The following is a 23711-nucleotide window of genomic DNA, read 5'->3' as shown; positions in this document are numbered from 1 at the left end:
CTCCTCCATGAAATATATTAGGCATCGTTCCCATTTAAACTTTTTTTCTCTTTCCCTCCCAGCAGGGCCGAATTACCGACCAGGCAACAAAAGCAGTCGCTTGGGGCCCCCATTCAGAGTCAAAGGGGCCCCATCAGCACATAAACCAGCCCTCGCCATATTGTCAGCGGTGGCTGGATGGTATAATGGTTAAAGGGACTCTGAGCAGTAAAGTAACTATGGAAAGATGCATATCATTTTAAAGCTCTCTTTCTCCTCTTTCCAATGATATATAAACGCCCCATGCCTTTTAGTTTTCGCTATTTTCGCGATCAAAATCGCAGCCCTTTCGATCGCGAAAATAGCAAAAACTAAAAGGCGTAGAGTGGCAGTTTACCTACCATTGGAAAGAGGAGAAAAAGAGCTTCAAAATGATATGCATCTTTCCATAGTTACATTGTATTACACAGGACGACTTTTCTCCAAAGTTGGCAGCTTGATTCAGCACAATGCAATGAATAATGCAATGAAATATAAGGAACCCGGGGGGATATAATTACAAACATCATGCTGGTAGGTGTGAGGATGTAATTAATTAGTTGTGGGTATGCTTAAAGAGACACTGAAGCGGAAAAAAAATTATGATATTATGATTTGTATGTGTAGTACATCTAAGAAATAAAACATTAAGATCAGATACATCAGTCTAATTGTTTCCAGTACAGGAAGAGTTAAGAAACTCTAGTTGTTATCTCTATGCAATAAAGCCATTAAGCTCTACAACTTGAGTCGTGGAGAGGGCTTTCTTCGTACTTTTATTATCTCAACTGTTTTCTTTTCCTCTGCCAGAAGGGAGGTCATTAGTTCACAGACTGCTCTGAAAGAATCATTTTGAATGCTGAGTGTTGTGTAATCTGCACATATTAGTGAATGATGCAATGTTAGAAAAAACACTATATACCTGAAAATAAAAATATGAGAATATTTTCTTTGCTGCTAATCTTCTAGTAATTATTCATAGTACACAACCAATTCACTATATCATATATTTTTTTTCGCTTCAGTGTCTCTTTAAAGGCATACCCACAGGCACTGCTCTGCCTGTTCAGTAATCCAGCACCTATTCAGTAGGAGACCTTAGGCAAGTCTCTCTAACACTACTACTGCCTATAGGGCGCGTCCTAGTGGCTGCAGCTCTGGCGCTTTGAGTCCGCCAGGAGAAAAGCGCGATATAAATGTTATTCGTCTTGTCTTGTCAAATAATGCCGTGCGGCGTGCGCTGCTGATTGTCTTCAGAGCCAGGCTCTTCTCCTAGGTCCCCCTCCTGCTACTGTGCGCTCTGCAGCTGCCCACTCCTCCCTCCCTTCCTACAGAGAACGACAGCTGCAGCAAGAATGATAGCAGCAGATGGCAAACGCTCACTCACCTATCCATGATCCAAGCGATAGAGATCCCGTCATCTGAAACCCATCTCTCTCTTCTACAGTGCAGCCGCTCGCTCTGAACTTCCTGATTTTCAGATCAGACAGGAAGTAGGAAGTAGTAATAGTAGTAGTAAAAGAGCGGCAGCACTCTAGAGGAGACAGATGGGCTCCGGATGACGGGACCTCTATTGCTTGGATCGCAATAGGTAAATGTGAGTCATCTGGTGCTGTCATTCTCCCCCGCTGCGGCTGCCTTCTCTGATGGACTATCATATTCACTGGGATGGAGGCTGCATGGTGGCTGTCTAGTTTGGGAGGAAATTGGTTGTTCGGTGGTGGGAGTGGTTATGTAATTCTGTCTGGGGAACGGCTTCCGGTCTGGCGGTGTCCAGAGCTTTCTGCTATTGCCAGGCTGGAGATGCAGGGGGAAAGTGCTGCTGCTGTGATATCTGGCGTCCTCTTCACAGGGGTGCCTCAGCCCCTGAGTGCAAATGTCCCAGCCATTCATCTCTCACTCTGCATATTGCCGCTGCTATTCCCTGCATTGTGCACCCACAGAGGAAAGTGGACTGTTGCCCATAGCAACCAGTAGCTCGACTGCCACGGTGTGTGCGACATGTTGCTGTGCAGTTGCATCTTCGGATTCTATTACGACATGATGGGGGGAGGGCCCAAATCAGTTACTTTGCTTAGGGCCCCATTTACCCTTAATCCGGCTCTGCCTCCCAGTTAGTGCCTCCTACCGTAATATTCCTTGTAGCACATAAAAATAGAGTGTTCACCTAGCAGGTGACTTTTCTCCTGTCCTCCAGTGCTGCTCTCTGATCTCCATTGCTGCAACTGCAAATCTTCTCAGCTATGCTGATAGGTAGAGCAGGGCTATAGAAAATTGAAGGCCAGAGCACAGCACTGGAGACACAAATAAACTCCATTGCTGGGCTGCAGACACCATTCACCCACTTCCCTTCTGCTGAAGCACCACCGAAACTCTCACAGTTGTGCCAGACACGGCACATACACACCTTGGAGCAATGTAACTTTATCTGCAGCCCCTGGAGGGCCCCCTGACAGGTGCCAGTGTACCTTCAGAGATCCACGGACCTCAGGTTGAGAAATGCTGCTTTAGAGCTTTCTTGTCCAACCCTGTAACACAGTGCAGTATGTCTCAGTGCTGAGTCCTGTTCTCTTTGCTATTCACAATATACATGCTACCACTTGGGAAGCATCCAAAACATGTACCACTAAAATACCAGTGACACTTACTTACCTGGGCCTTCTTCAAGCCCACTGTAGTCTGCCAGCCCCCTCTGGTATACTCCTTGTCCGCTCCGATGCTGTCACGGTCACCCCCGTTAAAGTTCACGACTGACTAGGCCTTGGGCTACTGTGCATGCACTGTCCTGGCTGCATGCCTGCTCCATCGCGCTCTAGAGGCTGAAAGATTTCCTGGCCATGGGACCATAATCTAGGAGGCGTGCAGCCCAGAACCGCGCAGTAACCTGTGACCCTGCCGGATCACTGACTTTAATTTGACTGACAGTGCAACGGAAGGATGCTGAGGGAGGTAACATACTAGGGTTGCTTGAAGAAGCCCCCTTGTCTCAAGGTTTACTTTAAAACCTAATGTGTTGAGCTTCAGGAATGGATGAATGACATATTGTTGAAATCAAATGCTGACCTAACTAAAATTCTTGTGATGGGAGTTCAGCGCTTGTCAGCTAAACAGCTGCACTCCCAACTGTCACCACTGGGGGCAGGGAGCTTGGAGCTTCCTAGCTCTTACTAGGTGTGCAGCATGAGTGTAATAATTGATGACAAATTTCACTTCAGCAATTGAATCACCTTACCAGAGTCAGTCAGGACAGCTCTAACCCTGGGGGGTTACAGCAGATTGAAAGGCCTCTTGTTTTATCTGGTGCTTTCAGGCTTTTAGCCTTTTCCTCTGTGTCAAAATCTACCCTGCCACTAAATATTGAACTGAAACATGCCATGCGACTTGACAAGGGTTGAAACAGAGGTGCCAAAATCAGGAAAAAGTATTTAAAAAATGGTTAAAAATGAGGTAGTGGCTTACCTCCCCAGTAATTAGAGACAGATTCTGTTGATTTTTAGTCAACAATAAGATTTATTTGAGTACTCCACAAAACAACGCGTTTCGCAGGTTCAGTCCTGCTTCATCAGGCAATAACTGGAGCAAACTGAGAAGATCTGGAACACTTGGCTAAGCAAGCACTTTTTGTTCCCTTGTACAAGCACGCCATGCGATTTGTGTCCTATGGGAGAAAAGTTCTTTACTAATGTTGTGGTTGTAGTAACAGCTTTTCAATTCGTTTGCAGAGTTTTGACATACAGTTTGTTTTATGTGGTATTTTTTTTAATACACTTTGATCTAAAGAGAAGCTGTTCCCGACTTTATCTGGCAAAAGCAGCAGCCATGTTCTCCTATGTCGGACTATGTCTATCATTGATCCAGGATTATAAAGGGTTCAAATAAAGGAGACTTACCTCCTCTGAAGGAAGATCACAAGATTGTTCAAAAACAGCCCATTGATGATACAATCTCAATTGTACAATCTTAACTCTTTTTTGTACTATGAAGGAATACATAAAGTATCCAAGGTTTATTCACTCAGATTACCTATGTACAACATAGATCTGGTAAGACTGTAAAATCAAGACTGTTTCATTGATTAGAACCTTTAGACAAACAACACAACACATTTCATGGGCTAACCCGCTTCCTCGGGACAAAGTAACCGTGTCTCTGGGGACACTAAGCAATAGCGGAGCACCTACTAGATCTTGTGGTCTGATCTCTACATTTTAAAATGCATTTTTAAGGACACCTGAAGTGAATGGGATATGCATGCAGCTAATCCAATCACACTTCATTTAATCTGCATGCTTGTTTATGGTCTATGGATACAAAGATTAGAGGCAGAGGATCAGCAGGACTTCCAGGGAACTTGCATTGGTTGATACACATGGAAGATGGGGCTGCACATGGAATGGGAGGGGCTGCTGTACATGGATGACACACATGTAAGAGGGAATTGCACATGGAATAGGAGGGGGCTGCTGTACATGGATGTTACACATGGAAGAGGAGGCTACACATGGAATGGGAGGGGCTGCTGTACATGGATGACACACATGTAAGAGGGAGCTGTACATGGAATAGGAGGGGGCTGCTGCACATGAATGTTGCACATAGAAGAGAGGTTTCACATGGAATAGGAGAGGGCTGCAGCACACACACAAGGGACTTGACTCACTAAACCATGATAATTCCTATCACAGGTGCTTTCGCGCATTTTCGTGCGATAGCGAATTTGTGCGCGCAATCGCGGATTTGCGTGCGCAATCGGCCATGATAAGAGTTATCACGGTTTAGTGAATAAAGCCCAACGGGTGGTTTCTATATATATAAGGGGGCTTCACGTTGAATGGAAGGGGGCTGCTGCACACACAAGGTGTAACTACTATATACATAAGGGGGGTTTCTTGTGAAAAAGAAGGGGGCTGCTGCACACACAAGAAGTGGCTGCTATATACATAAGGGGGGCTTCTTATGGAAAGGAAGGGGGCTGCTGCTCCACACGCAAGGGGTGACTGCTATATATATATATAAGGGGGGCTTCTCAAGGAATTGGAGGGGGCTGCTGCACACACAAGGGGTGGCTGCTATATACGCAGGGCCGGCCCGCTCATGAGGCGGGGTGAAACATTTGCCTCAGGCGGCAAAGTTCTAGGAGCGCCACCCGCCCGGGGGGGCCGGCCGCCGAGCCAGAGGGGTAGCGGGCAGGTCGGGGGTATTGGGCCTAGCGGTGGGGAGGGGGGTCGGACCCCCCCCCCTCCCTCGCCTGGGTCCCCCGATCTGCGCTCCCCTCCAGCCTGTAATTAGGAAGCAGCCGCTGCCAGATCGTAAGAGGCACGGGCGGGGAGGACTCACCTTTTCCGCGTTCCAGCGAGCGCTCCACTGATGTCACTTCCTGCATCGCCGCCCACTGTATTGTAAGTGGACGGCGATGCAGGAAGTGACGTCAGTGGAGCGCACGATGGAACGCGGAAAAGGTGAGTCCTCCCCGCCCATGCCTCTTACGATCTGGCAGCGGCTGCTTCCTAATTACAGGCTGGAGGGGAGCGCAGATCGGGGGACCCAGGCGAGGGAGGGGGGGGGGGTCCGACCCCCCTCCCCACCGCTAGGCCCAATACCCCCGACCTGCCCGCTACCCCTCCGGCTCGGCGGCCGGCCCCCCCGCAACCAACGGGGGGGGGGGGGGAGGCGGCGGCAGCAGCTTTCTCCTAAATTTGCCTCAGGCGGCAAAAAGTCTAGGGCCGGCCCTGTATATACGTAAGGGGGCTGCACATGGAAAGGGAGTGAAATAAAAGTTGGCCTAGGAGAGGTAAAAGCAGAAACCAGGCCTTGGTAAGGAGATCTGCAGCACGGATCTCTAAGCTAACGTCTCGCTTCTGCCGCGTGGCGTCTCTGCCGCTCCCTCCGCCCGGGAACCAGCCGCCTGTAATGGAGAAGCAGCGAGATATCGGCGCGAGCTACGGGAGTAATTAAGCTCCTGACGCACTGCTAGAGCCGTTTGAAAGGATTGACTAAATTGCCCATTCATTACGCCGAGGCATGGAAGAGGAATTACAAAACAGACAATAGAGCATGCAGTAATTCAATCTAACCTTGTACTTACAGAAAACAATGAAATAATGAAGAGAAAAATTACCAGGCACATATTGCATTTTGCGGGCGGTGCAGGGGGGGGGGGGAGAGGCTGGGCGGCACACGGGCGATGTTAATAGTGCCCCCGCTGGATCTGAGCAAACGCTTCCACAACACAATCATAGTTTTCACTGGCAGGGCCTCTGGGGAGGTGAGATGAGGCAAGATCGGAAACACACACACAAGAAAAAATGTAATTTATAACACGTCGCAGGAATAGAATTTGTCATTGGATCTGCTCTCCGATGCTCAATTGATATGTAGTTGATTTCAAACAACATCCCCCAGGCCTCCGCTGGGACCATTTTTTTAGATTTTACGCTTGGATATATCTGTTTAACTCCCCATTTACCAAAACAATGGCTCATGACAGCTCGGAGGAGCCAGCGTGCTGGAAAGACAAATCGTGCGGCGGCGGAGAACGCAGGTGATCCGGGCGGCGTGCCTTCATATTAACCGTCATTAAACAGGAATACGATCAGAAATGCCATTGAACTGCTTCACATTTCTCAACTGCTTAGTGGATAATTCCAGCAAAGCACATTATCTATCTATCTATCTATCTATCTATCTATCTATCTATCTATCTATCTATCTATCTATCTATCTATCTATCTATTTATCTATCTATCTATCTATCTATCTATTTATCTATCTATTTATCTAACTAACTAGCAACTATGTAAAGCGGGCCATACACTCATTAGATTAGCAGCAGTTAGATCGTCAGATAGATTTCTGATCTATCTGATGTGTTTAGGAACATTTTTTACTAGGAACAGATTTCCAATAGATGTCAGTATGAAATCTATTTAAAATTGATCTGATGGCATTTTTTTTGCCATCAGATTTCCTTTTGGTCCAATGCAAAATGATAAGCAGTCTCAACAGATCGACCTAGATTTTCCAGCATGTCAGATCAATTGAAATCGATCGATTGGTCAATCGATTTGCGATCGATCGGCCGCTAATCGGCTCAGTGTATAGGCACCTTAACTAGTATCTATCTATCTATCTATCTATCTATCTATCTATCTATCTATCTATCTATCTAGAGCAGTTTACTCTCTAAATATCTCCCAGGGCAAGGGTATATAAATCTACCCCTTAAGGTACCCATACACTTATAGATTAGCAGCAGATTCCACCAAGATTATTATTTAGTATTTATATAGCGCCAACATCTTCTGCAGCACTGTACGGAGTATATTGTCTTGTCACTTAACTGTCCCTCAAAGGGGCTCACAATCTAACCCCTAGTATAGTCATATGTCTATATCGTGTAATGTATGTATCGTAGTCTAGGGCCAATTTTTGGGGGAAAACAATTTACTTATCTGTATATTTTTGGAATGTGAGAGGAAAATGGAGTACCCGAAGGCAACCCATGCAAATTCCTTGCAGATGTTGACCTAGCTGGATTTCGAACCAGGGACCCAGCGCTGCAAGGCGGGAGCGCTAACCACTACGCCACCGTGCTGCCCTATTAGATAGATATCTGTCAGAAGCCTGTCAGGTTGAATTTGACAGGAATCTATCTGATGTGTCAACAGACAAGGAACAGATTTCCAGTAGATTTCAGAATGAAATCTATTGAAAAATCGATCGAAATGCAATGTTGCACCTTTCGATCCAATGCAACCCTACGAGCCATTGATCTGTTGCAGCAACTGATCGACCCAGATTTTCCATCCGGACCATTCGAGCAAATTGATCGAAATCTTTTGGAAATCGTTTGATCGGGCGATCAGTCATGCTTCCTGTTGCATCGATTTTTAGCCGATTCGATCAGAATGATCGAATTGGCCGTTGATCAATGGCTGAAATCAACCAGTGTATGGGCCCCTTAAATCAAGCATGCTGTTGTAATGTGGTAGCCAGAGGTACGTCATGGGCGGAGCTACACTGGGGCACACTGGAGTCATGCATGCCCCCCGCTCAGTAATATACAATTAAGGCCTCATTTCCATATAGCACACTTTCATGCGCGCTTACGGAAACGCGATCACAGGGACTGCACTGTCTGCCGTTTCCATTCATGTGCTGCGATTCACTTTGGAATCGCAGTGCATGGTTGCCTGCATTTTGGGGAGATCGCGTCCGCGATCCCATTCAGAGTAATGAATGGGATCGCAAGCTCCGCCTCCGGTAGTGACGCGCTATACAGAGCTGCGTGGCTCTGAATTGCAGTGGAAACGAGCCCCAGCTGTCTCCAGGCTACAGCAGCATACAGTGAACAGGATAGGGTCTGAAAAGAACTCTCCATGTCAGCCTGAATCTATGTAGACGTTAAGTAAACCAAGGGCTTTATCTATTTGCCATAAATACCTCACAATCCTTTCAAGATCCCTTTTTATTAATGTATCTGGATGACACTTAAATTTGCCCCCCAAAAAACTCTCTACCTCCTTCTGATTGTATGTTCTAACATTGTCAGTCAACAGGAATAGAGACTGGAGAAGGCTTACAAGCTGAAAGCTTACTGATTTCCTTTTAAATTAGCCAATAAACTATAGCTTGTATTTTAAGGACAGAACGTTTTGAATCTGGATAATAATTTTGATTCAAAACTTCTTGTCTGTAAAATACAACCTAGTCTCCAGCCATGCATAGCTACTAATATAAGTAATTACACACACAGTTTTTCTCTCTCTCCTGCCTCTTCCCCCTCCCCTTGCTTGTAGAGTAGTGAGACACAGGCTGGGGGTTGGAATGATTTGTCTGTGATCTGTCTACACAGGAGCAGCTTGCTAGCAAGTAAGGATAAAAGCATGCCAGCCAACTAGCCAAGTACATCTGTAGGTAACTTTTCTACAATAATACCACCATAATTTGAACAATCTGCTCTGCTCAAAAGCCTCTCAGTCCTCTTTGTGATATTAAAATGTGGTTCCTATCATTGCTGAACTAGTTAGCCTTAATTTTATAGGTAGGCACTACCTTCTGGGAATAGACTGGGAAAATCTATAAATGTGTGGCTGCCTTTAGGATACCATACACTGCCTGGACTGAGTGTGATGAGATTTCTTAGTCTGAGGTATTGTTGAATAAGCAAAATGTAAAATGACACAATTGACTTTAGATTAAAAAACAATCTTTTACATAATTTCCCTTAAAGGAAAGGTTCAGGGAAGGTTGGGTAAAAAATAAAAATCAATTTCCACTTACCTGGGGCTTCCTCCAGCCCGTGGCAGGCAGGAGGTGCCCTCGCCGCCGCTCCGCAGGCTCCCGGTGGTCTTCGGTGGCCGACCCGACCTGGCCAGGCCGGCTGCCAGGTCGGGCTCTTCTGCGCTCCAAGGCCCGGAACTTCTGCGTCCCACGCCGGCGCGCTGACGTCATCGGACGTCCTCCGGGCTCTACTGCGCAGGCGCAGTAGTTCTGCGCCTGCGCAGTAGAGCCCGGAGGACGTCCGATGACGTCAGAGCGCCGGCGTGGGACGCAGAAGTTCCGGGCCTTGGAGCGCAGAAGAGCCCGACCTGGCAGCCAGCCTGGCCAGGTCAGGTCGGCCACCGGAGACCACCGGGAGCCTGCGGAGCGGCGGCGAGGGCACCTCCTGCCTGCCACGGGCTGGAGGAAGCCCCAGGTAAGTGGAAATTGATTTTTATTTTTTACCCACCCTCCCTGAACCTTCCCTTTAAATCGATCCTAGTAACACTGAATTAGAATACAATCAATGGAATACAGAAATTTAGCCATTCACCTTGTTGACAGTTACAGTACAGAGATGTTGTATAGACACACCCCTAACCTTGAGGCTAGCGCCAACCAAGCTGTTGCCTGGGGCGCCGCGCTGGGGGGCAGGGGGTTTGGGACCGTGCCCAACACCCCCCCTCCCCCCGCCAGATTGTGGGACCCCCAAGGTGAACTGGCTTGCGGCATCTAATAGACGCCGTGCCAGTTCACTCCCCGCAGCCCACCTCAGCCAGGGCCGGCCTTAGGTTTCACAGCGCCCTGAGCGAAACCGGATTTTGTTGCCCCCCCCCCATAAGTAGCATAGTTGTCCCCATATAGGTAGCATAGTTGCCGCCAGTGTAGGTAGTATAGTTGCCCCATATAGGTAGCATAGCTGCCCTCAGTGTAGCTAGTACAGTTTCCCCTAGTGTAGTAGCATGGTTTCCCCCAGTGTAGGTAGTTTGCCCCAGTTTGCCCCCAGCAGTGTAGGTAGCTTGCCCCCAGCGTAGGTAGCTTGCCCCCAGCGTAGGTAGCTTGCCCCAGTATGCCCCCAGCGTAGGTAGCTTGCCCCAGTATGCCCCCAGCGTAGGTAGCTTGCCCCAGTATGCCCCCAACGTAGGTAGCTTGCCCCAGTATGACCCCAGCGTAGGTAGCTTGCCCCCAGCGTAGGTAGCTTGCCCCAGTATACCCCCAGCATAGGTAGCTTGCGCCAGTATGCCCCCAGTGTAGGTAGCTTGCCCCAGTATGCCCCCAGCGTAGGTAGCTTGCCCCAGTATGCCCCCAGCGTAGGTAGCTTGCCCCAGTATGCCCCCAGCGTAGGTAGCTTGCCCCAGTATGCCCCCAGCGTAGGTAGCTTGCCCCCAGTGTAGGTAGCTTGCCCCCAGCATAGGTAGCTTGCCCCAGTATGCCCCCAGCATAGGTAGCTTGCCCCAGTATGCCCCCAGCGTAGGTAGCTTGCCCCAGTATGCCCCCAGCGTAGGCAGCTTGCCCCAGTATGCCCCCAGCGTAGGTAGCTTGCCCCCAGCGTAGGTAGCTTGCCCCAGTATACCCCCAGCATAGGTAGCTTGCCCCAGTATACCCCCAGCATAGGTAGCTTGCCCCAGTATGCTACCACTGTAGGTAGCTTGCCCCAGTATGCCCCCAGCGTAGGTAGCTTGCCCCCAGCATAGGTAGCTTGCCCCAGTATGCCCCCAGCGTAGGTAGCTTGCCCCAGTATGCCCCCAGCGTAGGTAGCTTGCCCCAGTATGCCCCCAGCATAGGTAGCTTGCCCCAGTATGCCCCCAGCGTAGGTAGCTTGCCCCAGTATGCCCCCAGCGTAGGTAGCTTGCCCCAGTATGCTCCCAACGTAGGTAGCTTGCCCCAGTATGACCCCAGCGTAGGTAGCTTGCCCCCAGCGTAGGTAGCTTGCCCCAGTATACCCCCAGCATAGGTAGCTTGCCCCAGTATGCCCCCAGTGTAGGTAGCTTGCCCCAGTATGCCCCCAGCGTAGGTAGCTTGCCCCAGTATGCCCCCAGCGTAGGTAGCTTGCCCCAGTATGCCCCCAGCGTAGGTAGCTTGCCCCAGTATGCCCCCAGCGTAGGTAGCTTGCCCCCAGTGTAGGTAGCTTGCCCCCAGCGTAGGTAGCTTGCCCCCAGCGTAGGTAGCTTGCCCCAGTATGCCCCCAGCATAGGTAGCTTGCCCCAGTATGCCCCCAGCGTAGGTAGCTTGCCCCTGTATGCCCCCAGCGTAGGTAGCTTGCCCCAGTATGCCCCCAGCGTAGGTAGCTTGCCCCAGTATGCCCCCAGCGTAGGTAGCTTGCCCCAGTATGCCCCCAGCGTAGGTAGCTTGCCCCAGTATGCCCCCAGCGTAGGTAGCTTGCCCCAGTATGCCCCCAGCGTAGGTAGCTTTCCCCAGTATGCCCCCAGCGTAGGTAGCTTGCCCCTGTATGCCCCCAGCGTAGGTAGCTTGCCCCAGTATGCCCCCAGCGTAGGTAGCTTGCCCCAGTATGCCCCCAGCGTAGGTAGCTTGCCCCTGTATGCCCCCAGCGTAGGTAGCTTGCCCCAGTATGCCCCCAGCGTAGGTAGCTTGCCCCTGTATGCCCCCAACGTAGGTAGCTTGCCCCTGTATGCCCCCAGCGTAGGTAGCTTGCCCCAGTATGCCCCCAGCGTAGGTAGCTTGCCCCTGTATGCCCCCAACGTAGGTAGCTTGCCCCTGTATGCCCCCAGCGTAGGTAGCTTGCCCCAGTATGCCCCCAGCGTAGGTAGCTTGCCCCCAGCGTAGGTAGCTTGCCCCAGTATGCCCCCAGTGTAAGTAGCTTGCCCCCAGCGTAGGTAGCTTGCCCCAGTATGCCCCCAGCGTAGGTAGCTTGCCCCTGTATGCCCCCAGCGTAGGTAGCTTGCCCCAGTATGCCCCCAGCGTAGGTAGCTTGCCCCTGTATGCCCCCAGCGTAGGTAGCTTGCCCCAGTATGCCCCCAGCGTAGGTAGCTTGCCCCCAGCGTAGGTAGCTTGCCCCAGTATGCCCCCAGTGTAAGTAGCTTGCCCCCAGCGTAGGTAGCTTGCCCCAGTATGCCCCCTCCTTTATGTGTCAGCGGGCCGGGCAGAGACTGACTCACCTGACATCCAGCTCCAGCGCCGACATCACTCTTCTCTCCCTGCTCCATCTGTAGTTAGAGCAGGCTACAAGAAAATGGCCGCCGTTTGTCTGCATTTGTGGACGTCGGCGGCCATTTTCTTGTAGTCCTGCTCTAAAGACAGACTGAGAGGACACCGGGAGACAGCGGGGCGGCGAGGGGCGGCAAGGGACGACAGGGCACATGCGCCCTTGAGAGCACGGCGCCCTGAGCGACCGCACAGGTCGCTCATAGCAAAGGCCGGCCCTGACCTCAGCCTGTAGAGTCTTCTGGCAGGCAGAGAGGAGGGCTATGGGAAGATGGAGTATGAAGCCCTGCACTGGAGACTTTGTGTCTCTTCCCATAGCCCTGCTCTCTGCCTGCCAGCGCGGGACTTTTGCAGCAGCTGGCTGCAGGAAGATCACCGGGGGAGCTGTGCGCCGGGAGAGGAGTCTTCTGTAGGTAAGTAAATGCTTTTTTTTACAGGTGCACATTATTTTCTGGTGAAACGCTGAACTACATGACGATTATTTTCTGGTGAAACACATTCTAGTGAAACCTGCGCCACAGGTTTTCTCGCCTGGAGTGACAAAATGGCGAGCGGCGCCCCTGTCAGTTACTATGGAGGGGGGCGGAGGGACGACAATTGGCAATGGTTGTGCTCCGGCATAGGGGGTCATTAAGGAACAGACAGGACGGATCCTTAACGATGCCTGAACGAGACTGATCAGTGGCAAATGTACACACATAACGATCCCCTATGTGTATGTACTTTAAAGCGGACCTGAACGCAGAACTTCCTCTCTGCTCTGAAAGATAAACAGCAGCATAATCTATATATATAATAGAGTAAGTGCCTCAACCTTCAAATAAGAAGAAGAAGTAGCGTCCTGCCCCCAGGGCCGGTCCAAGCAAGAAGAAGGGGCTGGTCCAAGCAAGAAGAAGAAGTAGTGTCATATCAAACCAAGGGCAAAGAGGGATAATTTGCATATTCAGTAGCAGTGCATTGTGGGTAACCACAAATGTTCACTTATAGCGGAATTATTGCAGATTTGCTTCTGTTTTAAGAAGGAAAATTACACCAAGCTTTGCTTTTTTTAGTAGGAGGAATTTTTGGTCTTTTTTATCCCCCTATACATTCTTAGAAGTTTGGGTCACCCTGAGCTGCTTGGTTACTCTGTTGTACTGGTCCAAGCCCTATCTCATACAGCCATTTCAATCTGTCGGTATAGAGAATCAGTGTGGGAAAACACCGCTGACGGTGTTTTAGACTTCTGGCTGCTGATTCATACAAAAGTATCCAGGTGCGGTAGCAGTGCGGAGATTCACTGAACTAGGCTGTCGGTAGGCTTACGGAAGCACAGGAAGCTGCCGAGTTGATACATTTCTCCGTGTTCCACTCTACTGCAGCTGCCTGGGAGGTCTCTGTGTCTCCATTCACTTAACATTGTTATCGCCACATCAGAGGGAGCGGTACTTCCCGACCTCACACCGCTTGCGGTGATCTTTATGAATTAACATTTTGCTACATTTTTTTACAACAATCACCGCACAAGGCGGTGATTTATCGCTCTGCTCGGTAATGTCAGCTTTTGATGCGGAAGGAGCCTTTATGAATGCAGATTTTGCTACGTGTGCGGGAAAGTCAGCTGTTTTAAAGGGACTCCGAGCAGTGCAGAAACTATGGAAAGATGCATATCATTTTAAAGCTCTCTTTCTCCTCTTTCCAATGATATATAAACCGCCGCCCTACGCCTTTTAGTTTTCGCTATTTTCGCGATTGAAATTGCCGCGGCCACGATTTCAATCGCGAAAATAAAGAAAACTAAAAGGCGTAGGGCAACGATTTAGGTGTCGCCAGAAAGAGGAGAAAGAGAGCTTTAAAATGATATCCATCTTCCCATAGTTACATTGTATTACACAGGCCGACTTTTTCTGCTGAATGGAGCTGCTGACACTGGGGAAAGTGTCGTCCTGTGTAATACAAGTAACTATGGAAAGATGGATATCATTTTAAAGCTCTCTTTCTCCTCTTTCTGGCGACACCTAAATCGTTGCTCTACACCTTTTAGTTTTCTTTATTTTCGCGATTAAAATTGCAGCCGCTGCAATTTCAATCGCGAAAATAGCGAAAACTAAAAGGCGCAGGGCGGCGGTTTATATATCATTGGAAAGAGGAGAAAGAGAGCTTTAAAATATATGCATCTTTCCATAGTTTCTGCACTGCTCGGAGTCCCTTTAAGCATTTCCGCATGCGGAAATGCTTTATGAATGATAGCCTATGGCTATCATTCATGAACAGGCTGTCGGTAAAGAGAATCAGTGCGGGAAAACATCGCTGGCGGATTTTTAGACTTCTGGGTGGGCATTCATAAAAAAGTATCCATGTGCGGTAGCAGCGCGGAGATTCCCCGAACTAGGCTGGCGGTAGGCTTGCGGAGACACAGAAGCTGCCGAGTTGATACATTTCTCCGTGTTCCGCTCTACTGCAGCTGCCTGGGAGGTCTGTGTGTCTCCATTCACTTACATTGTTATCGCCACATCAGAGGGAGCGGTACTTCCCGACCTCACACCGCTTGCTGTGATCTTTATGAATGAACATTTTGCTACATTTGTACCGATAATCACCGCACAAGGCGGTGATTTATTACTCTGCTCGGTAGTGTCATTTTTCCATGCGGAAAGAGGCTTTATGAATGCTGACTTTGCTAAGTGGTCGGTAAAGTCAGCTGTTTTAAGCATTTCCGCATGCGGAAATGCTTTATGAATGATAGCCTATGTAGTGATGAGAACCATAGGTCTGAAATAGGCTGTCACATGTGGGTTTGATATGACTGTGTAAAACTTAAAGCTATAGGCTTGCTTGGCTTACTAAAGGTGAAAAGGAATAATTTGCATATTTAGTAGCGGTGCATTGTGGGTAATCACAAATGTTCACTTATAGCTGAGTAATTGCATATTTCTTTCTGTTTTAGGAAGTCAAATTACACCAAGCTTTGCTTTTTTTAGTAGTAGGTCTTTTTGGTCCCTTTTATCCCCCTATACATTACGAGTGGTGTGGGTCACCCTGAGCTGCTTGGTTACTCTGTTGTACTGGTCCAAGCCCTATCTCATTCATCTGTATCAATCCCTGCCAAGTACTGATGAGGACTAAAAGTCTGAAACAGGCTGTCACATGTGGGTTTGATTTGACTGTGTAAAATTTAAAGCTATATGCTTGCTATACACCAGCGGCTCTGGATGCTTGCTTGGCATACCAAGGGGGAAGAGGGGTAATTTTCATATTTAGAAGCAGTGCATTGTGGGTAACCACAAATGTTCACATATAGCTGGATTATTGCAGATTTTCTTCTGTTTTAAAAAGGCAAATTAAACCAATACAGTGTGTGGCATTGCAGGAAGTGACAACAGTGGAACGCATGCTGGAACGTGGAGGAGGTGAGTCATGCCTGCCCGCTGCCTCTTACTAATAGTGGCGGCTGCTACTGTGCTTAAGCAGGAGGGGGAGCGCACCTGGGGGACCCAGGTGAGGGGGGGGGGGTCCTGCCGAGCTTAAGCTGGAGGGGGAGTGCACATAGGGGACCCAGGTAAGGGGGGGGGTTCCTGCTGAGCTTAAAGGGAAGGTTCAGGGAGGGTGGGTAAAAAATAAAAATTAATTTCCACTTACCTGGGGCTTCCTCCAGCCCGTGGCAGGCAGGAGGTGCCCTCGCCGCCGCTCCGCAGGCTCCCGGTGGCCGACCCGACCTGGCCAGGCCGGCTGCCAGGTCGGGCTCTTCTGCGCTCCAAGGCCCGGAACTTCTGCGTCCCACGCCGGTGCTCTGACGTCATCGGACGTCCTCCGGGCTCTACTGCGCATGCGCAGTAGTTCTGCGCCTGCGCAGTAGAGCCCGGAGGACGTCCGATGACGTCAGAGCGCCGGCGTGGGACGCAGAAGTTCCGGGCCTTGGAGCGCAGAAGAGCCCGACCTGGCAGCCGGCCTGGCCAGGTCGGGTCGGCCACCGGAGACCACCGGGAGCCTGCGGAGCGGCGGCGAGGGCACCTCCTGCCTGCCACGGGCTGGAGGAAGCCCCAGGTAAGTGGAAATTGATTTTTATTTTTTTACCCACCCTCCCTGAACCTTTCCTTTAAGCTGGAGGTAGAGCACACATGGGGGACCCAGTTGAGGGGGAGGTCCAACCCCCCTCCCCAGCGCTGTGCCCAATATCCCCTTCCTGCCCTCTACCCTCTTATGCGGCGTATGCTACGCCGCGGGTCGGCTAGTAATCTTTAAAGAGAAACATTTCTTTGTTACAGCTTACAGAACTCCTAAAATAAATCTGCAGTGTGTCTACTTCCTGCTTTCATGGAAGCAGACAAAGGGTTAAAATCCTGTGTTTACACATTAGCTGTGTATGCCAAGGACTGCCAAATTTCTGTGCTGACACAGCCGAGAAATCAAATTACACTTGTGATTACTTGAGGATAAGGGGGGATTAGACAGGCTCTTCTCTCTAAAAACACACTGGGTGCATCTCTCTCTGTTTTCCTTGTGTTCTGTGCAAGCGTCGTCCGGGTCCACTTTAGGGCTGGAAGCACAACTGTCTGTAAGTTTTCTCTGCACGTTTGTTTGTGAAGCGTTTTCTGCACACCAAAGGCTTGATTCACTAAACCATGATATGACAAATATCACACTTTATCAAAGATATCACGCCTTATCAAAGATAGCACACCTTATCAAAGATAGCACACCTTATCAGAGTAGCATAGCAAGCGCTACGAACCCGCAGGGGCTCAGGGCAGGATGAGTGCCATTGCCAATTAGCAGGCATAAGGTCGTAGCGCTCACTATGCTACTCTGATAAGGCGTGTTAACTTTGATAAGGTGTGCTATCTTTGATAAGGTATGATATCTTTGATAAAGTATGCTATCTTTGATAAGGTGTGCTATCTTTGATAAGGGTATGATACCTTTGATAAGGTGTGATACCTTTGATAAGGTGTGATATCTTTGATAAGGTGTGCTATTTGTCCTATCACGGTTTAGTGAATCAAGCCCCATGTGTGTTGGCATGTGCGAAAAATGCGCACACATATGCTAATGTAAATGAGACAGAAATTGCACCCAGTGCTTCACTGCTGTCAGTTTTGTGTCAGTACAGTAGCTGATTGCTCTCCTGCATTCTCCCTGTAACAATGAACAGAATGCATGTCACTGAGGCTAGGAGCACACATAACAGAGCGGGAAAGGGTGCGTTTTGTGTACTGTGCGGTTTTTGTGTGTGCATTTGTAGTGCGTTTTTGGTGCATTTTTTGTGCATTTGCATTTTTCCCGCAAATGCGTTTTTCTAGCATTTTGCGTGCGTTTATATGCGTTTGCGGTTCGCATATATTAAAACGCATATGTGTTTTGTCTGCGTTTTTACATTGCGTTTTATGTAAATCACTAGGAAGACAAAAGGAAGCAGAAATACATCAGAAAACAATTTTTTTTTGAAAAAATGCATATAAAAACGCATGAAAAATGCATACAAAGCGCAATACATTGCGTTCCCATTGACTTCCATTATGTGCGTTTTTGATGCGTTTTTAAATATTATTCAACAAAACCAGCGTTTTAAGAGCGCATGTTTCAAAACACATACGAAACGCATATGCGTTTTTTCATAGACTTCCGTTAGCGGCAAAAACAGTGCGTTTTCCACAACGCTAACGTTTCTGCTAAGTGGGTTCCTAGCCTGAAAGTACATCACTGGTACCTGTTAGTAAAGCTATGTGCAGCAAACACGTCAGGTAACGGGTCGGACTCAGAACTTTGTCGCTGTCCCTGTGTGCAGCCCGCTCCTCCTCAGCCGTCTGCCTGGGCTCCCTGATCGCAGCCTTTACCCTTGAACCGGGCGCTTTTCTCATGAAAGCTAATCAGATCGATCCGCTGGCACCGAGCTGCCCTGAATTACGGCCAGGACTGTATTTTACAAAGACCTGACAAATATATCCCCTTTGATAGATTATAGCCCCCATCACTGAGGTATGACATATGGGTCAGGGACTAATAGCATGGATTCTTGTTTGGCCATTTAAAGGGATGTCCTTCCAGTTACCACTTATAGGCTAGGAAGCCAGTGGCACGATTTCCCACTATGTAGGGCCAGGAATGGGGGGGGGGGGGGGGGGAGATACCAGAGATTTATTTAACCCCTTCACCACTCCGGAAACTGATGATGTACCTCAACGAGGTTCTTCATAGCACGTGCATCCAATAAAGGCGCCTGGAAATTTGGCACCCAGTAATGCTGATAGTAAAATAGGGGAGTAGCAATAGCCCCTGCAAGGAATGCAGCCGCAGGGGGGCCTAGAAGCCGCATGGGGCCCCGTAAGGGGAGAAGTTTCTTTTCCATGTCCTGAGAGACTGACAACTAAAGCTGAGTACACACATACGATAACGATCGTTCGAAAACGAACGATAACGACAATCGGGCCGATAATCGTGCGTTTCAAATTCTCCAACAATCGTTTTTTTTTTAACGATAACGACCGTTAGCGTTCAATCCGGCCGATCCAACCTGGAGGATTTCTTCGAAAGATAATCGTTCAATCGTTGCAGTGTGTACAAAGTTCGTCCGATAATGATTATCTGTGGAGTAGTACGCATGTTCTTATTGCCTGTCATAACGTCACTTCCGTTTGCGCATGCATTTTTTTCATCGTTCGTCGTTTAGTACTTTATACTTCTATCATTCACGTGTGTACACAATCGTTCATTACGAACAATCGTTTCGGTCTAATTTGAATATTGTATAAACGTCACGAATCGTTCGTAACGAACGATCTTTATCGGACGTGTATACGAACCTTAAGGGCATGTGCTTTCTGCCCTCTGCACAATTGTTCTAATGACTGCATCTGCTCAGCGACTGATAAGGAATCATACAAACTTTTCAAAGTTTTGCAGACAAAGATTTGTAGACAGTCCCTATTCAGTGTGCAGCATGCTCTTGTGTACAGCGACCAGCCCCTAACCTCTCTACCCCTCCCCAAGTGCTCTGTACTGTAGTGATGCTGGTTACGTCTGCAGAGCCAGTTCTGCTTCATCAGAGATGGACAGAGTGAGTGTAATAAGCTGAGGCTGGGAGCACACTTGTTTGTTTTCTGTGTGCATTTTTCTGTATGCGTTTTCTGTACGCAGTAACGTAGCTAAGAAGTTGTGGGCCCCAGTACAAGGTTTACATTGGGGCCCCACAAGCACTCTATAGTTAACATTTCATAGGACACACCAAAACCTGCCAATGGCAACCACAGTGTTAGAGGTGCAAGAAGGGGATGGGGAACAGTGTGTTAATGATTACTACTATTCAAAGCATCTATAGAAGTGAATATAATTAGCACAAGACTAATAAAGAGTTAATACTGCTGTTAAGGGTGGGCCCCTTGGGGCCCCTCTAGCCAAGGGGCTACCTCTGCACCCCTTTTTGCTACGCCACTGTCTGTATGTGTGAAAACATGCACGTTTTATCACAGAAGCTAATGTAATTGATAGAAAAAAATGCGTGCAGTGCTTCACTGCTGGTTCTCAGTTTACCTGTTCAGAAAGCGAGGTGGGGGTGAGGAGGCCCCATCCAAAGTTTTGCAGGGGGGGCCCAGTGATTCCTATCTACGCCCCTGAATATCGGTATTAACCACTTGACGTCCAAGAGTTTTTAAAAATAATGAAAATGTATTTCATTTTTCTATGGGAAGGTGTAAAATAGGGAATTTGGATGTGGTTTTACTTTTTGGCCACAAGATGGAGATACAGAGTTAGTGTGTTCTAAAAATAGAAACAGAACCAAGTGTTTATTATTTGTTTATATTTCTGTAAACACAGGGGCTTAGATACTCTATCTGGTGGTGGTAAAGTATGGTAGTTTAAATACAGATATTTTACTATGGCTAAACCTTAACCCCACTCTCACATAGAACCCTCCCTCCCGATACCTAACCCTCCACACAAACTTGCTACCTAATGCCTAACCCTAACGCTTAACCCTTAACCCCCCTCCCCCCCCATACACACGCTCACACACACTAACTACCTAAGGGCCTGTTTCCACTAGCAGTGCAGCGGTGTGATGTGATCACCTTAAAGGGGAACTGAAGAGAGAGGTATATGGAGGCTGGCATGTTTATTTCCTTTTAGACAATACCAGTTGCCTGGCAGCCCTGCTGATCCTCTGCCTCTAATACTATTAGCCATAGCCCCTGAACAAGCATGCAGCAGATCAGGTGTTTCAGTGGTTCAGACTTATAAGTCTGATCTGACAAGACTAGCTGCATACTTGTTTCTGGTTTTAATCAGATACTACTGCAGAGAAATAGACCAGCAGGGCTGCCAGGCAACTGGTATTGATTAAAAGGAAATAAACATAACAGCCTCCAAATACCTCTCTCTTCAGTTCCCCTTTAACCTAACCTTCCACCCCTCTGCACTCACTTCTGCAAAAAAAGCAAATTATTGGGTGCCGCCTTAGGCGCCTAAAAATAACAAAATTTGGGCGCCCGCAGTGCCTGATATGTAGCGGGTGCTGTACCAGGGCGCCCAAATTTCCACTCTGGCACCCGCGGTTACCGGTATTTTACATTGGCACCTATGGTGGTGCCCAACTAGCCCACTTGCCGCATGTGCCCAAATTTGCTGCTTCCCTTCATAGCTCCCAACTGTCCCTCTTTCTGAGGGACAGTCTCACTTTGGGAATCAGATCCCTCTGTCCCTCTTTCTCCCTCACTTGTCCCTCTTTCAGGACTGATGTACAGATCTGTGTTAATACCGTGGAGGAAATAATTATTTGACCCCTCACTGATTTTGTAAGTTTGTCCAATGACAAAGAAATGAAAAGTCTCAGAAAAGTATTATTTCAATGGTAGGTTTATTTTAACAGTGGCAGATAGCACATCAAAAGGAAAATCGAAAAAATAACCTTAAATAAAAGATAGCAACTGATTTGCATTTCATTGAGTGAAATAAGTTTTTGAACCCTCTAACAATAAAATACTTAATACTTAGTGGAAAATCCCTTGTTTGCAAGCACAGAGGTCAAACGTTTCTTGTAATTGATGACCAAGTTTGCACACATTTTAGGAGGAATGTTGGTCCACTCCTCTTTGCAGATTATCTCTAAATCCCTAAGGTTTCGAGGCTGTCTCTGTGCAACTCTGAGCTTTAACTCCCTCCATAGGTTTTCTATTGGATTAAGGTCCGGAGACTGACTAGGCCACTCCATGACCTTAATGTGCTTCTTCTTGAGCCACTCCTTTGTTGCCTTTGCTGTATGTTTTGGGTCATTGTCGTGCTGGAACACCCATCCACGACCCATTTTCAGTTTCCTGGCAGAGGGAAGGAGGTTGTCGTTCAGGATTTCATAATACATGGCTCCATCCATTTTCCCATTAATGCGAGTAAGTTGTCCTGTGCGCTTAGCAGTAAAACACCCCCAAAGCAAAATGTTTCCACCCCCATGCTTGATGGTGGGGACGGTGTTTTGGGGGTCATAGGCAGCATTTTTCTTCCTCCAAACACAGCGAGTTGAGTTAATGCCAAAGAGCTCTATGTTGGTCTCATCAGACCACAGCACCTTCTCCCAGTCACTCACAGAATCATTCAGGTGTTCATTGGCAAACTTCAGACGGGCCTGCACATGTGCCTTCTTGAGCAGGGGGACCTTGCGAGCCCTGCAGGATTTTAATCCATTGCGGTGTAATGTGTTTCCAATGGTTTTCTTGGTGACTGTGGTCCCTGCTAATTTGAGGTCATTCACTAACTCCTCCCGTGTAGTTCTAGGATGCTTTTTCACCTTTCTCAGAACCATTGACACCCCACGAGGTGAGATCTTGCGTGGAGCCCCAGAGCGAGGTCGATTGATGGTCATTTTGTGCTCCTTCCATTTTCGAACAATTGCACCAACAGTTGTCACCTTCTCTCCCAGCTTCTTGCTAATGGTTTTGTAGCCCATTCCAGCCTTGTGCAGGTCTACAATTTTGTCTCTGACATCCTTGGACAGCTCTTTGGTCTTTCCCATGTTGGAGAGTTTGGAGTCTGCTTGATTGATTGATTCTGTGGACAGGTGTCTTTTATACAGGTGACTAGTTAAGACAGGTGTCCTTAATGAGGGTGACTAATTGAGTAGAGGTGTCTAACCACTCTGTGGGAGCCAGAACTCTTAATGGTTGGTAGGGGTTCAAAAACTTATTTCACTCAATGAAATGCAAATCAGTTGCTATCTTTTATTTAAGGTTATTTTTTCGATTTTCCTTTTGATGTGCTATCTGCCACTGTTAAAATAAACCTACCATTGAAATGATACTGTTCTGAGACTTTTTATTTCTTTGTCATTGGACAAACTTACAAAATCAGTGAGGGGTCAAATAATTATTTCCTCCACTGTATATGTATTTTCCTACTGAAAAATGTGTTTAACTGACTCTAAACTTTATTCCCATCAATTACATTGATATATTTCTCATTTTCAAATGTTAAAATGAAAGAAAACTATTGATGATAGAGATGACCAGTGTGGTCTGAGTGATAAATCAACATCTTTTGCTTCTGAATTCTTTGCCATATGCATGGCGTGGGGTGTGATTGGGGCGAGGTTAGGGTGTGGCAGGGGTGTGTAGCTGTTGTCTTAAAAATGTTGGCAGGTATGGGTTCTTCCTTATTCCTCCAGTGAACTCCTGGCCGTTATTCAGCCACTTTTTCCCCATCCTCAGCTGAGTCACATCAGATCATTGGCAGATTTCCTTATGCTACATACACACTTGAAAGATAAATGAAAGATATCAGACCAATTTTACCCTCGTCCATGTAGTATGAGAGCCATACCTACACAGTCTATTCTATGGAGCTGAACTCCCCATCAGATAGAAATCTTTGCAAGATGCTGCACACACAGATGCTGTACAGACACAAAAGATCAGTATCTGCAAAAGATCTGTTCCTGCAAAAGATCCATTCCTGCAAATTGCATTCATAGTCTATGAGATCTGCAGATCCTCATACATACCTTGTTTAACAGACATTCATCTACAGATCATCTGCAGATCAGACCCACCAGGATGGATTTACAGATCTGCAGATGATTGTCAGATATGCAGATGAAGTCTGTTAAACAAGGTGTGTATGATGATCTGCAGATCTCATAGACTATGAATGCATTTTGCAGGAACGGATCTTTTGCAGATACTGATCTTTTGTGTCTGTACAGCATCTTTGTGTGCAGCATCTTGCAAAGATTTTTATCTGATGGGGAGTTCAGCTCCATAGAATAGACTGTGTAGGTATGGCTCTCATACTACATGGAAGGGGGTAAC

The 23711-nt window shown here is 47.9% G+C and overlaps 1 protein-coding gene across 1 annotated transcript in view; it reads right to left on the bottom strand.

Moving 5' to 3' along the window:
• The window catches only part of ST8SIA5 (ST8 alpha-N-acetyl-neuraminide alpha-2,8-sialyltransferase 5), a 989793-nt gene extending 988323 nt beyond the window's left edge, over positions 1–1470 (bottom strand). Inside the window, exon 1 of the mRNA XM_068251563.1 lies at positions 1406–1470. Within this exon, the coding sequence (XP_068107664.1) occupies positions 1406–1413 (8 nt within the window). The 5' untranslated portion in view covers positions 1414–1470. The remainder of the gene's footprint in view (positions 1–1405) is intronic.
• Positions 1471–23711: the final 22241 nt, after the last annotated feature.

Source organism: Hyperolius riggenbachi, chromosome 1, assembly GCF_040937935.1.
Source record: "Hyperolius riggenbachi isolate aHypRig1 chromosome 1, aHypRig1.pri, whole genome shotgun sequence".
Taxonomy (NCBI): Eukaryota; Metazoa; Chordata; class Amphibia; order Anura; family Hyperoliidae; genus Hyperolius; species Hyperolius riggenbachi.
Note: the sequence above shows the minus strand (reverse complement) of the source record. Positions and strands in the feature narration are given on the sequence as shown.